At 22.7% G+C, this 16,701-nt stretch overlaps 1 protein-coding gene across 7 annotated transcripts in view; it reads right to left on the bottom strand.

Annotated features, from left to right (window-relative positions):
• The window catches only part of LOC127285037 (chloride channel protein 2), a 76,774-nt gene extending 61,320 nt beyond the window's left edge, over positions 1–15,454 (bottom strand). The window contains exons 1-2 of one of the 7 annotated variants that reach the window (XM_051310807.1): positions 15,184–15,454; positions 11,869–12,352 (exon numbers count right to left, since the gene is read on the bottom strand). In XM_051310807.1, coding sequence (XP_051166764.1) covers positions 11,869–11,925 — 57 coding nt within the window. In that variant the 5' untranslated portion in view covers positions 11,926–12,352; positions 15,184–15,454. Of the gene's footprint in view, positions 1–11,868; positions 12,353–12,885; positions 12,904–15,183 lie in introns of those variants that run through there. The other 6 variants (XM_051310809.1, XM_051310808.1, XM_051310810.1 and 3 more) reach the window with 6 other exon arrangements.
• Positions 15,455–16,701: the final 1,247 nt, after the last annotated feature.

Below are 16,701 nucleotides of genomic sequence, written 5' to 3'. Positions count from 1 at the left end.
TTAATATTTATTTTTCAAATTAAATTTTAATTATTCTCTTGTAATATAAACAAGAGCATATACACAATAAACATAATAATTGACTAATATTGAAAATTCATAAAAGAAACTTTTGGAGAAAATAAAATAAATAGAAATAGAAATTATATACGAATTTTCAAGAATATTATATAAAATTTTTTTATCGAAAAAAAATAAAACCTATTAGATAATTTAAATTTATAATTATTTTACACGTGACAAATATATAATTTTTTTTAATTATTAACTGATAAGAATTTATATATTTAAAAAAAAATACTAAATTTGTTGTTAGCATATAACTTGGTTAAATAATTAATTAATAAAAAAAGGTTATTAATTATTAAAAAAAAAAAAATTTCAATTTTTTTTTTGAAAATATGCAATATTTTTCTTTTCAAATAATAACTTGTTATTACGTATATATATTTGTCATGTGTATTGTTTTTCTTTGAAAAAAAGGACTGCATTTGAAATCAAAAAAAAAAAAAAAAAAGAACAATATATGATAAAATAAAAACGTCAAAGTCTACGATTCACAGTTGAATGAAGCAAACAGTGATTCGCTTTAAGTTATAGAGGCAAAAAAAACCTTGAAAAACACCCACAGTGCATATTATATTATCGATATTCGATGTTAGGGAAAACTGATAGCTGAAAATGGTAAAAACCACCAATTAATTGGAATATTAGTAACACTAAAGATTCGCAAGTTCTTCTTTTTCTTCAACTAAAAAAGATTACAATATTATTATTATTATTATTATTATTATTAATATTTTCATAAATTATTTATAATTATTTATGGTACTTTTATAATAATAATAATAATAATAATAATAATAATAATTATTATTATTATTATTATTATAAAAAATAATAAAAATATTGTAGAAAAAATGTAAATTGTTTTTTTCTAGTTTAAAATAATAATATTTAATATTTATTTAGTACTTTTATATTAATAATAATAATAATTATTATTATTAATATAAAAATACTAAATAAATATTAAATATTATTATTTTAAACTAGAAAAAAACAATTTACATTTTTTCTGCAATATTTTTATTATTTTTTTTTTTGCATTATTACTAGCAATTTACGATAATGATAAATATACTTTAGCACTAGAACTACCGAAGATCCTGCATACCTATAGAACTACCACTGGTACATTTTGTCCCATTATTCATTTATGTTTTTTACCTCTAATTCTTGTGAATCTCCATGTTTCAAGACTCCCTGATGCCAAAAAAAAAATAGGTTTTAAACAAATGTTTGTCTGTATTTATGTTTGTATGTCTGTAGACAAAAAATTTGTCTCGACGATAACTTGAGTAAATTTTAAGTAATCGACCTCAAATTTGATTTGCACTTTAAGTGCACCAAAATTTCGCCTGAGTTCATTGGACAGACAATTTCGTCAAAAAACAACAAAATTATTCAAACTTTTAATTTTCAAAAAATTTTATTTTTCAAAAAAAAATTTTTTTCAATTTTTTTTTTTGAAAAATGTGAGTAAAATGAAACACTTTTTCTTTTTAACATTTTTTGATTGGAGTGAAAACAACAAAGTTACACAATATTTTTTTTAATTTCAAATTTCCAAAAAATTTTATTTTCCAAAAAAAAATTTTTTTCAATTTTTTTTTTTTTTTTGAAAAACATGAGTAAAAATACACACTTTTTTATTTAGACATTTTTTAATAGCGATCAAAAGAAAAAAAGTTGTACCTCTTTTTTTAAAAAATAGACAAAAACAGATAAAAAAAATGGGTAAAATGCAGGGCAAAATTACTTTATTTTGAAAAAATATGTGCGACTATGTATTATTTCTGTTTAAACCACCTTAAATTAACTTACTCATAAAATTCTAGCCGGTTTAGATCTCAGGTTCTAATAAACATAAAAATCTGAAATTTGGTATACTGATTAAACTCAACAAAAAAGAAAAGTCAGAAAATTTTAGCCCTCTAGCTATAGTCATTAACGAAAGATACACAAGAAAAACCGTGCGCCGCGGGACAAAATGTACCATCGGTAGTTCTAGTGTTAAGAAGACCAATTGCTTTATAAATTTATTTATACTTAATAAATTAATTATTTAAATTTGACGGAAAGTGTCAAAAATTTAAAAAAAAATATAAATGACGTAAAAAAAAGTTTTTAATTTTAGAAAAATTTATTATATGTTAAAATTTTTAAATATTTTTAAGCAATAATAATAATAATAATAATATAATATTATATAATAATAATAGTATATAATTTAAAAAAATTATTTTAATTTTTTTATTGTTTATTCTTCAGTCATTTTTTTAATTTCATGTTTGAAATTTCTAGAAATACAATATTTTTCTGAAATAAGATGTTTTAAACTATAATATTGAGATTATGACATAATATGTTGATATATATATATGTAAAATTAACATGCTTTTCGCAATGTTAGTATTATTTGTCTCAGAAAAATTTTTATGAGAAAAATGCGATCACGAGTTCCTGTGTATATATATATATATATATATATAATATGTTGTAAACAGTTCAATGGTGCGTTCCAAATTGATAAATACTTCTTATGCAAAAATTACGGTTTATAAACACAATGAGGTGATTTTTCAAAAAATATTCTCCAATACAATTTTAATTGCATCTATATAATTATTAGAATAGCCGTTTTACGAAATATGAATTTTTCAAAATTTCAGGTTTTTAAAGATTTTTTTTTCAATGCTCATAAATTTTTTTAAAAATACATCAATTTAATGTTTATTTATTTTTTTTAATACAATGTTTTTAGGTACAGATTTTGTGCAATTTAAAGATTAAAATTTTATTTTTAAAAGTGTTTGCATTCTTTAATTTTTTTAAAAAATTTTAAGCCTGGTCCCGCTGTAAAAACAAAAAATTTTCAATTTTTTAAAAAAATAACTCCGTTTTTAAAAAAAAAAATTTTTTTTCCAAATTAACTTTGTGAATTTCATCAGTGTAAAAAACACTAAACAGAAATGCAAAAACCATGAATTTTTGGGATTTTTTTTTTATATAATTTTCATCATGAAAATCAAATTTGTGGGTACTTTTACTATATGATTTTCGTTTTTTTTTCCTTGAAAATTTAAAAAAAAAAACATCAAAGAATGTAAACAATTTTGAGAACGAATTTTTAATCTTTAAATTGCAAAAAATCTAGTAAATTATATTTATGTCATTTTTTACAAAAAAAATTTCAAATAGTTCAACTAGAAAAAAAATATTTGATTCAAATACACTCGATTACTTGACTATTGTCAAATAAATATTTACTTGAACCAAATAATTTTTATTCGAATTAAATAAATTGTATTTGAACCAATAATTTCTGTATTTGAAACAAAAATACCATATAATTGACTCAAATAATAATTATTTGATACAAATAAATATTTATTTGATAATAGTCAACCCACATAGTACGACTTCTTGCTGTGAGGTTACTATTAGGATATCTGTAGGGTTTGTAAGGTTACCGTGTAAGCCTACAGTAAAGTTGAGGTCATCTTAAAACTTCCGCCATTACAGTAAGCTTACACAGTAAAGCTAAGGTAAGCTTACACAGTAAGGTTGTTGTAAGCTTCCCGTAAGCTTACTGTAAGGTTGCTGTAAGGTTACTGTAAACATAGAGTAATATGAAAATATATTAAAAATAATTATATTATAATATATATTATATTATAAATTTTTTTTTAAATTATATATTTGGTAAAGTACTTCATGAACCCCATCAGGGTTTGTTAAATAAAATTTACTGCGCAGCCGTATGTGCCATAATAAACTACTGCGCATAAATATTACTAAAAATTATTTATTAATAACATTCTATGTTTATAGTAACCTTACAGCAACCTTACGGGAAGCTTACAACAACCTTACCGTGTAAGCTTATCACAACCTTACCATGTAACCTTACCACGACCTTACTGTGTAAGCTTACCATTAGCTTTACTGTGTAAGCTTACTGTAATGGCGGAAGTTTTAAGATGACCTCAAGTTTACTGTAGGCTTACACGGTAACCTTACAAACCCTACAGATATCCTTACAGTAACCTTGCAGCAAGAAGTCGTGCTATATGTGGGAAGTATATCGAATATTTGAATCAAATAATTTTTTTTTTTCAGTGTAATAATATAAAAATTTTTTTATCATAATATTGAAAGAAAAAAAAAATTTGTTTATAATAAAATTTTTCTTGAACTTGAAGAAACTATATGTTTTTCAAAAGTTAATAGTCATTGTGAATTCTATTTTGATTAAAAATCTCCCCATTGAAGACACGATAAAATTATATACGTCTGGGGACGATAAAGGTCAGAGTTCAATACTCATGATAACAAAAATACTCGTTTATACAAACTATAGTTCAAAACTCGTTCAAAAACCAAAATTTCATTTTTTTTTTATCAAAATTTGTTAAAAAGAAACATTTTTTTCTCAATTTAATTTATTAAATTTAATATTAGTATAATTAATAATTTTTAAAATTCAATTTTTAAAAAAATTTTACTATATAATTGAAAATATAGTAAAAATGAAAGCAACTTTAAAAATTATTATTTGTTTTTTTCATTTTTGAATTATGACACCTGTTGACAGTATATATCTTGATACATGTAACACTTAAAGAAGTAATAAAATCTGAAGGTGCATTACAAATGGGACACAATTAACAATGGTCACGTGTCTTATATATATATATGCTATCTGTATATATATATATATATGTTGGTACAGAAAGAAAATGTTTTTTTTTGAAAATATAAATATCGTACACGGCAATATTCCAAGTTAGTCATTTGCAAACATTTCTCCTCGAAATACAAACACATAAAACTTTGGAACAATATTTCATAACAATCTTTTGTTGAAATTATTATTAAGTCAATAGAAATCTAAAATGATGAAAATGAATTTTTTTACAAATGTATAGATTTTGTGGATCACGTCATAATGTGTGACATCATAAAATTTCTTTTGTTTCTGTATTTCCCAGTTATGATAATATATAGCGTTATATATAATAAATCGCAAATTTTACAAGCTCTCTATACCGTAATTTATTCATTTTTATATTTTATTTATTTATAATTAAAAATAACTATCTATTAATGCTATTAGTTAAATTCAATTTTAGGATAAAAAAAACTTAAAGTTTACATATCTAAAAATTCATACAGTATTTAATATTTTTAAGAATTTTTTTTTTGAGAAATCATTCGGTGATTTCTTGTGCAGGAAATGTAATTTTAATTAATTAGTTAGTTAAAAAAATTAATTTTATTATTATTATAGTACTAGCAATGTATTCCTCGCTCGCTAACGCTCGTTCGGTTATAATTGTACTTATTGATGTTTACTTATTGTAATTTATGTATATTATATATATAATTTATGTTTTAAATTAATATATTATTAATATTAAATATAAAATTTATCTTAATTTTGATCAGTATCATTGAAGGATGAAATGACAATTGTTAAATATTAATTGTTTTAATATATTATAATTATAACAACAATATTAATTATATTATATTATAATATATTTTTTTATCTTATATTATATTATATTGCTGTAAATTGCCCCACAAACATATGGAGATTTTGAAAATTTTTGAGAAAAATGTTCATAATAAATCGAAAAACCTTTTAAAATATCAGTTTTTATTTTTATTATCCAGAGTAAACCTTTATAAAGAGATTTTAAAGGTATATATCCAAAAATTCGTAAAAAATTGCATAAAATTGCAAAATAACCCTTTTTTGGGATGAAAATGCAAAATAACCCTTTTTCGGGTTAAAATTGAAAAAACATGTTACAAAAAAAGTATGTAAGATTTTCTAAAAGCATGCGGCAAAGTATTTTGATTTATTTGAAAATAAGTGAAAATAGATTTTCCAAGGACGGTGTCGAGGTCACGGTGTCGCTTTTGGAAATTTGTTAACTTAATATAATAGAAGATTATCGTATTCTTAGGATACTGACACACACGAGACATATTATAGGCCTAAGCAGAATGAAATCTCTAATCGTAAATCTTAAGCTTTTACATGAAAAAGAAAAGAATAGAAATATCTTGTGTCCTTTTCTCTCTCATGTAAAAGCTTAAGATTTACGATTAGAGATTTCATTCTGCTTAGGCCTATTAGCGAATTAGCAGAAACACTTCAACCAATCAAAATTAAGTCTCTTGTGGCAAATGTTAATTTACCGCAAGAGAGTGCATTTTGATTGGTCTTCGTCTAATTCACTAATCGATTAATCTGCTTCATGTGACCGCATCCTTAGGCTGCTTCTACAATATAGCTAAATCGCACGGTCTTAAAAACGATTTTTCAGGAGGAGAATATGCGCGCGCATCCATTGTCAACTGTCGACAAAAAAAATTATTTCACGTGTTCCTCTATTTTCTAAAAATTCAGCTTGTAAATATTATTAAAATTATAGCAAAAATTTGTTTTGTTAATGGAATTGGCTAAACTGCAATACGCCATATGGTGTTTACTTACTATAGTTCTAACAACCATTTTCCTTTTTCATCATTCTTTAATTAACACGATGGAAACAGAAATAAAAACAAAAATGTTTGACATAAAGTATGTAAAAGTCACTATAGACCGCCAATTCCAAAAGAAAATAATTTAATATCCTCCCAGGTAAGATGTTTTTTTTAATTTTTAGTACACATGTGAAATACGATTAGTTCCACAATTGGGATCCGAAATCTTGTGTAACTACTCAACCCTGAACCCACTTGCGGCAACCATCTTGCTGTTTTGTCTCTTTCTTTATACATGTGTTAGACAGAGACAAAGAAAAAATGGCTACCGCAAGTGGGTCGACACCAGATGGCGTGTCGCAGCTCTGCGGTTCCCAATAGACAAAATCGTATCGTCTTCAAGACCAATTGATGCGCGCGCATACTTTTCTATTGTCGCGAATTTTTTTATCTTCAAAATCGTCTTCAAGACGATATGATTTTAGTCCTAAACCGAATAGCTTCGCGAAAGACGTTCGTCAAAGGCCTGAGCAGAATAGAAACGTAACCAGAATCGTAACCGCAAACGCAACCGAAATAATGAGTTAGAGAAGATTAAACAATATGTCTATCCTTCTTTTACTCATTCTTCTGGTTGCGATTACGATTCCGGTTACGTTTTTATTCTGCTCTGGCCTGTATATGAAACATGAGTAAGAAAAGAACAGAGATATTAAATAAAAAAAAATCTAAATCTAAATCTATTGTGCGTTGGCCTTTTGCCTATTGTGGAACTAACTTAAGTTTTTTGTCAACAGTTGGCAATGGATGCGCGCGCATCTTTTTCGAGACGATATGGTTTAGCTATTGTGGAAGCAGACTTATTGTATTGATAAAAATTTTCGATTCCGATTATAATCAAATCTATTAGCCAACGCACAATAGATTCGCGAACGAGATGCATGAGATAGAAAAGGATACGAATATATCTCTGTCCTTTTCTAACTCATGTTTCACGTTCGCGAACGTCTTTCGTGAAGCTATTGGGATCAGAAATCACGCGAAACTGACCCACCCCTGAGCCTTCTTGTGACAACCATCTTGGTTTTTTATCTCTTTCTTTTGTATATGTTAGAGAAACACGGAATGAAAATATGGCCACCACAACAAGGCTCTCACCAGATGGCGTATCGCAGTATTTCAGATCCCAATTCTGCTTTAGCTTTATATTCTTTTTCGCGTTTTAATTAAAAAAAAAAGTTTTCTTCTCTGTAAGGAAGCAAAAATATATTTTTATAAATATAAGTATATAGGATGAGTATTGTAACTAAATTATAATTTTAATTAAATTTCACAAATATTTCGTGACTTGAAAGAAAACAAATATGTTGTTTTCAATCACAAAGTAATAAATGTATTTTCATCCATTCGTATAATTATAAATCGAGTTTTAAAGTATAATATTGATACTTTCAGAATTATGTAAATAATTTGCACATATTGTATTGCTGTATATATTTATTATTGCTATTCAATCAACATCGAGACATTTGAGTGAGTGGCTAACATAACCTTACTTTATCGCCAGTTCAACACAATAATTTCTAACGATTTCTGCCAAAAAAATTTCTTTCATTTTTATATATTTTAATTAAAAGAATTTTTGTAAACATCAAAACATACATATATCATTTAAATTTACCCTTTGACCTCGCGATAAGGAAATTTAGAAAATATTAAAGAGGCGTTAAAAAAATATTCTTTAGGTATTTTTTAAATTTTGACGGAAAAAATGACAAAAAATGTATCGTTTTCTTATATATGTGAAAAACGTTCAGCGTTAGGATATGAAGCACGTGTTCAACAAAGCAATAATCACAATGACAATTCTATATTTGTAATCCAGCACCTACCGGCTAAAAATAATAACGAAAATAGGATATATACAGTTCACTATAGACTTAACGCATATATTGCATGAAAATCGTGTTCTTGGCCTCTCAAGAGAGATAACATAATGCCGAAATAATTCAAATCCCAAGAGTTCTAATTAAATATTAAACCCATCGTTAAAAATAAATATTTCTGCATTGCGCCAATCCTGATCGTATATAGGTTTAAATTTATACGTCGAAAATAATTCGAGAATTATTAATTAATTCTAATTAATATGATAAATGAATAAATTATTAGTAATTAGTGCAAAAAAAAAAATTTTTCTTTACTAATATAAAGTAAAATTTAGTAATTAGTAATATTAACAATTATTAATTACTAAATATTACTTAATTAGTAATTAAGAAAATTAGTTAAACTTATAATTGTATAAAATAAAAAAAGTAAATTAGTTAATAAGCAGAACATTAGTAAATTAATTATTCTTTAACTCAAAAAAATATCAAAGAAAACTTTTATTTAATTTGAAGAAATTTTTTTTATCCAACATTTGTCTTTTAATTCAAATAAAACTTTTTTAGAAAATTTAATTTAATATAATTTTTTTATATAATCAAAGAATTTTCCCTTTTGACCATGTATAGGAATAATGTCTTAAAATAATTTTCTTTGTTATTTTAAAATAATTAATACTAAATTATAATATTATTATTTTGCACTATAAAAATTTGTAAAGTATTCATAAACTGCGAGAATAATTAATTTAATAATAATAACAACGCAAGTTATTATTATTTTTAGGTTATGCTTTCATGCAAAAGATAAAGAAAGAAAAATATATATAATATACAGGGCAATATCTGAAAGTTACAAATTTTTTTTTTAAATTATGTTTTTTCGAAAAAAAATTATATGTACCATCAACCGGGGTAATTATATACAAGGCCAGGGGCTATTATACCCATCGGCAGTTTTTAATGAATAAAATTTTTATTTTTAATTATTTAAAAATACCGCTTAGTGTAAAAATATTGTTTATGTAATTATTTAATATTTTTTTGTCAGAATAAAGCAGAAAAAAATTAGTTACTTAAATCGTGTAAAGTGAGATACAAAAATTTGCAATTTAAATCAAAATTTTTTTAAAATTAATTATTTTTTGAAAATTTGATTTACAGGAAGTAAATAAGTGTATAGTGCATCTTTTCTTCATATTTTTCACAAACTTTTGTGTCAAAAAAATAGAAATAAGTAAATTATAAGCGTTACAACATAACCTCAAAATTATAACTGTCATTAATATTTATATATTTTTCAAGTTAATTTTACAACATTTCCTCTTAAAATAACTTAAAGAACTTATTATCCAAAAATTATATATTAAATTGTTTACATAACCACGAAGCTGAAGTACGCAACGTTTATGATAAATGATTTTTAAAGAAATAATTTTTGAAAATAATAAATTCTATAATTTTTTGTCCAAAAAAAAAATTTTTTTTAATAATTTTTTTGATTATTGAAAACTACAAGAAATATTTTTTAAGCAAAAAATTATAGAATTTTTAATTTTAAAAAATTATTTCTTTAAAAATCGTTTTATCTTAAACGTTGCGTACTTCGGCTTCGTTACATAACCTAAAAATTTCGATTTTTTAAAAATTTACCTTTTTTAATAAATATATAGATTTTTTATAGTCAAAATTCAATGTTAGTTTTAGAATTTGTTGAACAATTTGCATAAAAATATTAAATTTTTTTTGCTACATTCTAAAAAAAGATTTTATATAGGGTCAACCGGGGTAAATCCGAACGCTTTTAGTAAGTTTCAACAATAACATAAGTTTTTTCTTTAAAAAAAAAATACTTCCGGTATTCTGGTGCATGAAGTTGTTACTTTACTTCCATAGAACAATTTTATGGGGTAGAAAAAATTTTTGATAAATTACAATCGCAGGAAACTTAGCGTTCGTATTTACCTCGATACTTTGCAACTTTCCTAAAATATAGGGGTAAATACGAACGCCACTGTATTTCAGAAAAATCTTAGGGAAAATAAATTTAAAGTATTGCAATTGTTAAACTTATATAAAAACTCAAAAAAAATACGATAATAAACCTATTATGTAATAATGCATCATATATAAATACAAAAATCAAACAGGTTAAAAATTAAAATGCATTACACAATTAAAACCTTCAATAACTTTATCAAATCATAACGGATTTTTGCAAAACTTGGTACAGAAAGTATTTTGGAGTGATTGAATGTAAATACAAAAATAAAAGTTAAGTTTTTTAAATTCAAAATGGCGTACTTTCCTAAAACTTATTTTTAAAAATGATCAAATTTGCTAACCCTGAAACCCCCCGAGTAACAATTTTCGAGCGAATCCAATGAATTTTTTAATTCTCGTCCGCCATTTTGAATTTTGAAAAACTGACTTCAAATTGGTAATTAGCGACCCCAAAAACCGTAGAATACCAAATTTTATTAAGATCCTGAAAAACTTTTTTCAACAAACCATTTGGCAAAAAAATTGAAACACTCCTTCGAGAGAACAGAGATTAAGTTTCTGCTTATTAATTACTAACGAGGATACGTATAGAAAGAAAAACTTTTTTCTATGTACTTTTATAATGTTAAAATAATAGTGTAATCAAATAAAAACAATTTTGTGTGGCTTTGATGTAAAAAAAAATTATTAAAAATACCGTTCGGATTTACCCCAGTTTTCCAATTTTCTTGGGTAAATACGAACGGTCTGATATTATTAATAAAATTTTACAGAAGGCAAAAATCAAATATAGTTTCTGTTCTAGTATTCATAACAAACAATTATAAATAATAAAATGAATTTTTAGCTTCTTTTTCTTCAAATACGAGACAAAATACTGAAAGAGTGTCATCTTTGATTTTCAATCTTTTTTGCAATACTTGTTATCTTTGTTTATGCTGTTGCTAATTAACAAACAAAAAATGGGATAATACTTAGAATCTCTTCAAGAGGATCTGAGGTAAAAATTCTCATATCGAACTTATTTTTAAAAATTTTAATTAAGCTGAAATAATTAGCGTTCGGATTTACCCCCCGTTCGGATTTACCCCGACTGACCCTAGATAAAATAAATAATAAAATAATTTTTTCGGATATTTTATAAATAAACAAACTTTCATAGGGGATAATATACCAACGACTTTAAGTTTCTATAACTCCTGGAAAAATTTATTTTTTTTAAATTCTTAATTTTAATAACGTGTTGAGTAAAAATAGCATTTTTATTGATATAATTAACCCGTTTGATGGTAATCTCTAAATTGAGAAATTTTTTTAAAATTATATTGTTGCCATTTAAAAAAAAAAAGTTTTTGGAACTTTATATAACCGTGTATATTATATATATATTGATTAAATAAAATTAACTTACCAAAGTATTTTGGTAACCCCATGAATTACTCTCGTCTCCTTCGTTGGATAAATGCATTTTTATGCCTTTTACTCAAAATTCAGTTTCACAAAAAAAAAAAAAACCACTTTATATATTAATATTCGTTAATTTTATGCTTATACTGTCTCGCGACAAAAAAAATACGTTCTCACTTAAAAATTTGTACTTTTACGTAATTTTTGAAAAAAACCACCTTAACACCTGCATTTTTTTCTCGAGTTTTTTTTTGCTTTTCCATTTTTTTTTCTTTTCCACTCGCTCACTGATATGATGAATTCATTTGAAATAAATATAATAAATATATATATTATATATGTTAACGTTTCACGCACGAAATTTTGTCGACTGATGAAAGAAAACCGATTTTAAATTCACTATTTAGATTTTTGTTCTTATCAGCAGTTGGAACTCAAGTTCATCTGCATCCCAGTCTTTTCAAATAGATAACAGAACCATCTTCGTTCTTGAATTATTAATAAAAAGAGAGCGTTTTTTTTTTAATACACTTGAACGACACTTTTTTTCTTATTATAATTATTATATGAAAGTAAATAATATGAAAAAAATTTACAAAGACAAATTTTTATATATTTCAAAATTAATTTTGATAATAAAATTGGATAGTAAAATTAAAATTTTTTTATTTCAATTCAATTGATGATAATAATAAAATTAGAAAATATAATTTATAATTTTTTAAAATTAATTATTTATTTAATTTAATAATGAAATTTGTTAATTTGATTTAATTATAAAAATCTATTGAGATTTAATATTTTTACTTAAGTAAAAAAATGTTAATTAAAAAAAAAAACAAATAAATTTTGTTAAATTAATCAAAAATATTTTAATAATTTATTTATTGAAGTAGATAAAAATAAAAAAAAAAGTTAAAAAAAAAAATTTTTTTTCTTAGTAAATTTAATTGAATTTGATATATCAAACTAAATTGATTTTATTAATGATCTCTCATGAATTTCTATAGAATAAAAAAACCTGCTTAGCAATTTCAATTTAAAGACTTTGTTTGCTCGCCGTTTTATCTATAACTAACAGGAATATTTAAAATGGATAGATTTTTAGGAAATATATGTTTATTAAAATTGTGATGATATTACATATACATATATATATATTGGTTACGATTTCTTATAAATGCTGATAATCACGTGATTTAATAGTGAGCAGTATAATATGAATAAAAAAAAAAATGAATGATGCAAAAAAAAAAATTGTCTACAGCTATGCTGGAGAATTTGTGTGATTATTTGAAGAAAACACTTTTTTTTTTTACAAAAAACAATATTTTTAAAAAATATACATTCTATATTAAAGGGGGAAAAAAAATTTTCGTAAACAAATTCATGACTAATTGTTAAAAATAATTTCTCATTATATGTAAACAAAAATTAATTATTCTTTAATAATGCGATAATAATATTTTTTTTAATAAACTTTCAGTTAATAAAGTTAATAAATAAAAAAAGTATTTCAAGAAAAAACAATTTTTTTAATATTTTTGTGAAATATTAAAAATTATTTCTCAAGATTATTTTTGTTACCAATAATTTGTCTTATAAATTTTATTATCAAAAACTCGTTTGAGAAATTATAATTATTTATAATAACTATATTTGTAATAACTATTTTTTTCTCATTGTTATTATTTTTATATTATATTATTATTATATTATTATTTTATTATTATATTATTTTTATAATATTATTTTATTATTATTAATTAATTATTATAATAGTTAATTTTTTGAATATTTTTTTATATATAATCAAAATTATAATAATGAATTATTTGCAAAAGCATCAATTAAATGAAACATTTTAGTCCATTGATCTCGAAAATAATTTCTTTTGCGTTAGAAAAAAATTGATTGAAAAAAATTAATTTATCCGGAAAAACGTTTAATTATATATAGATAAAAGAAAACCACATTAGAGCGAAAAAATAAAATTTTAATTAAAAAAAATAGTCTTTACCTCGGAAAAAATAATAATTAAAAAAAAAAGTAAAAAAAAATCAGTAAATTAAAAATTTTTTCTAAATAGACTTTTGCAAAAAGATATTATTTTTTTCCGAAGAATGCAATAAAAAAAACACTGTCGAAACACCATAAAAAATTTGAAATATTTTTTAAAATATTTATTTTTATGTTTTTTAAATATTTTTTATATTTTTATATATTTTTTTTATATATTATTATTATTATTATTATTATTATTATTACACTTTATAAAATAATATTAAATAATATAATAAAAAACAAATATTATTGTATAATATAGTGGAATTTACAAAATTTTTATTATTAGTTTAATAAAATAAAAACAATTTCAATGCAATATATTGACGATGATAATGAAAATACAAAAATAGAAATTCCTGTTATCGTTAAATGGTGGAATTATAGAAAAAAAAAACGAAAGAAATTTCAAAAAAACAAAAAATCACCAACTACAATAATAGAGAAAGAAAAATGTATCACAACACATATTGATTTCCGCAAATTCTTATCACTGATAAAACGTATACACAAGTTTTATGACACCTTCGATAAATTCTGATAACAATCACTTCCGGTTTAAATGATTTGACATTTTGTTAAAGCTCTCAATGTAATTTTTCACCAAAAAATGGAAAACAATCAATGAAAAAAGGTTTAGAAAGAAATTTTTTTTACTTCCCAATTTTATCTCGTGAATATTTTTATATAAAGAGAATTTGTATAAAAAAAAAAAAGAAAAGTTTATTTCAATTCAGATTTCATAATCACGATTATTTAATAAATTTTTTATTTGTATTAATTAATTATTTTTATAAAATAGTTAATACTCGATAATTGTTTATTTACATTATAAATATTTATTTCAATAAAATAAATATTTTATTGATTTTATATCAGATAGATATTTATTTCTGTGAAATCAATAATTATTGAAATTTATAAATAAATATTTATGTATCAAACAAATAATTATTTTTATCAGATAAATATTAATTTGCCACAAGTAAATAGTTATTTGTATGAAATAATTTTTTTTTTCTATTAGTTAAATATTTATTTGAATGAAATAAAAATTTTTCTATTAGAAAAATATTTATTAAACAAAATATGTATCAATTTGAGTCAATTAGAAATAGAAATTTATTCATTAGAATAAAATTTATATTTGATTGAAATAAAAAAAATTTAATTCTAATTAATTTTTTTAATTTTATAAGTAAATCGATATTATTTGAATAAAAAAGAAATTTTTGTTTTCTCTCTCAATCTTAACCTTGAAAATAGAACAACCTTGCTTGTTGGATCATTTTTTTTTTTTTTTTTTTTTTTTTTCTTAATATTATAGAGATCGAATATCACGTGGTTAATAATCGGATGCCACTTTTCATTCAAGGAAGACTACTTTCTTGAATATTTTTTCTTTTCTTTTTTTTTTTGACGATAAAGGAATTACCGGCAAAGAGAATTGAGAAGGCGACTCTTTGTCTACAACCGTCTGTCCGGTAGGACGGTTGTAAAGCGACTGATAGGTGTTTGAGAGTCAATGAAGCTCCGTGATTTCTGTGGTTTACACAAGGAAAATACAAAAATCTTGACGGAGTTGGTATTGCAAAATTTTGTAAAAGAACCTTGACAAGAGGGATCCAATAGCTTTTAATTTTATAGTTGAGAAAAAAAAAGAATACATGCAAAAAAAAATAAGCATAGAAGAATATACCGAGTTAATTTCAAAGAACGAAATTGAAGACGTTGAGAATTAAATTTCACAAAAAAATTATACGATGATTTTTGCAATTATAAAATTTAATTACATTACTCGAATTTTGGGACTAATCGTTAATTTTTATTTTAAAAAATATTATTTATTATTATTATTATTATTATTACTATTAAGTATTTATTAAAGTATTAATTATATATTAAATAATATTGAATGACATTTTTTATCATTGAGATTCATTATTCACAATTGACATAATAAAATCCAAAGAAAAAACGATTTAATTCATAAATTTGTAAAATTTATTTTTATATTTTTTTTCAAATGGAACTGGAGTTAATTTAGAATTATTTTATCGAAGAAAATAATTTTTTGTTTAATTAATGACGACTTTTGACATTCTAATTAAATTAATTATTTCAATCGCTTTTATGTATTTTTTTTTTTTTTTTATTAAAATTTGTTTTTTAATCTTTATAGATGAACAACAAGATTATTTTCTATGAAATAATTCTTGACTGTTAAAATCAGCAAAAATTGTCTCATTACAAAAAATTATGAATTCAATGAATATAGAATTTTAAATTTACGATAATAAGCAAAAAAAAAAAAAAAATCACACAAGTCATATATGATAATTTTAACATTAAACGAGAAGTTAACATTTATTTTAGTCACATGATTCCAATGATCACAAGATCTTTCTCAAACTTGTTAATGAAAGTAAAACCAAAGTTCAATTTGAAAACTTTCCTCAAAATTTTTCATAAAAAAATATATAGTTCATGTGAAAATGAACATTGAATTTAGTTTATATCGTCTTGTATTGAGATTAAAAAAAAAAATTCTTAATTGGCTGTTAAATTAAATTAAAAATAAAGTAATAATACATTTTTTTATATATAGTAAATTCTATATATTTTATGTAAAATTTTTAAAAATATATTATTCATTGTTGTTAATAAATAGTACAAATTGTTCAAAAGGAAAAAAATTTCCATTTTAAGCATCAAAAAGTAAAAAAAAAAAGCGTAACAAAGCACAAAATACAAGATAAGAGAAATAGAAAAG

The sequence above is a fragment of the Leptopilina boulardi genome, unplaced genomic scaffold (genome assembly GCF_019393585.1).
Source record: "Leptopilina boulardi isolate dan_hultmark-lab unplaced genomic scaffold, ZJU_Lbou_2.1 LbouV2_328, whole genome shotgun sequence".
NCBI lineage: Eukaryota > Metazoa > Arthropoda > Insecta > Hymenoptera > Figitidae > Leptopilina > Leptopilina boulardi.
This window is presented reverse-complemented; position numbering and strand designations above follow the sequence as displayed.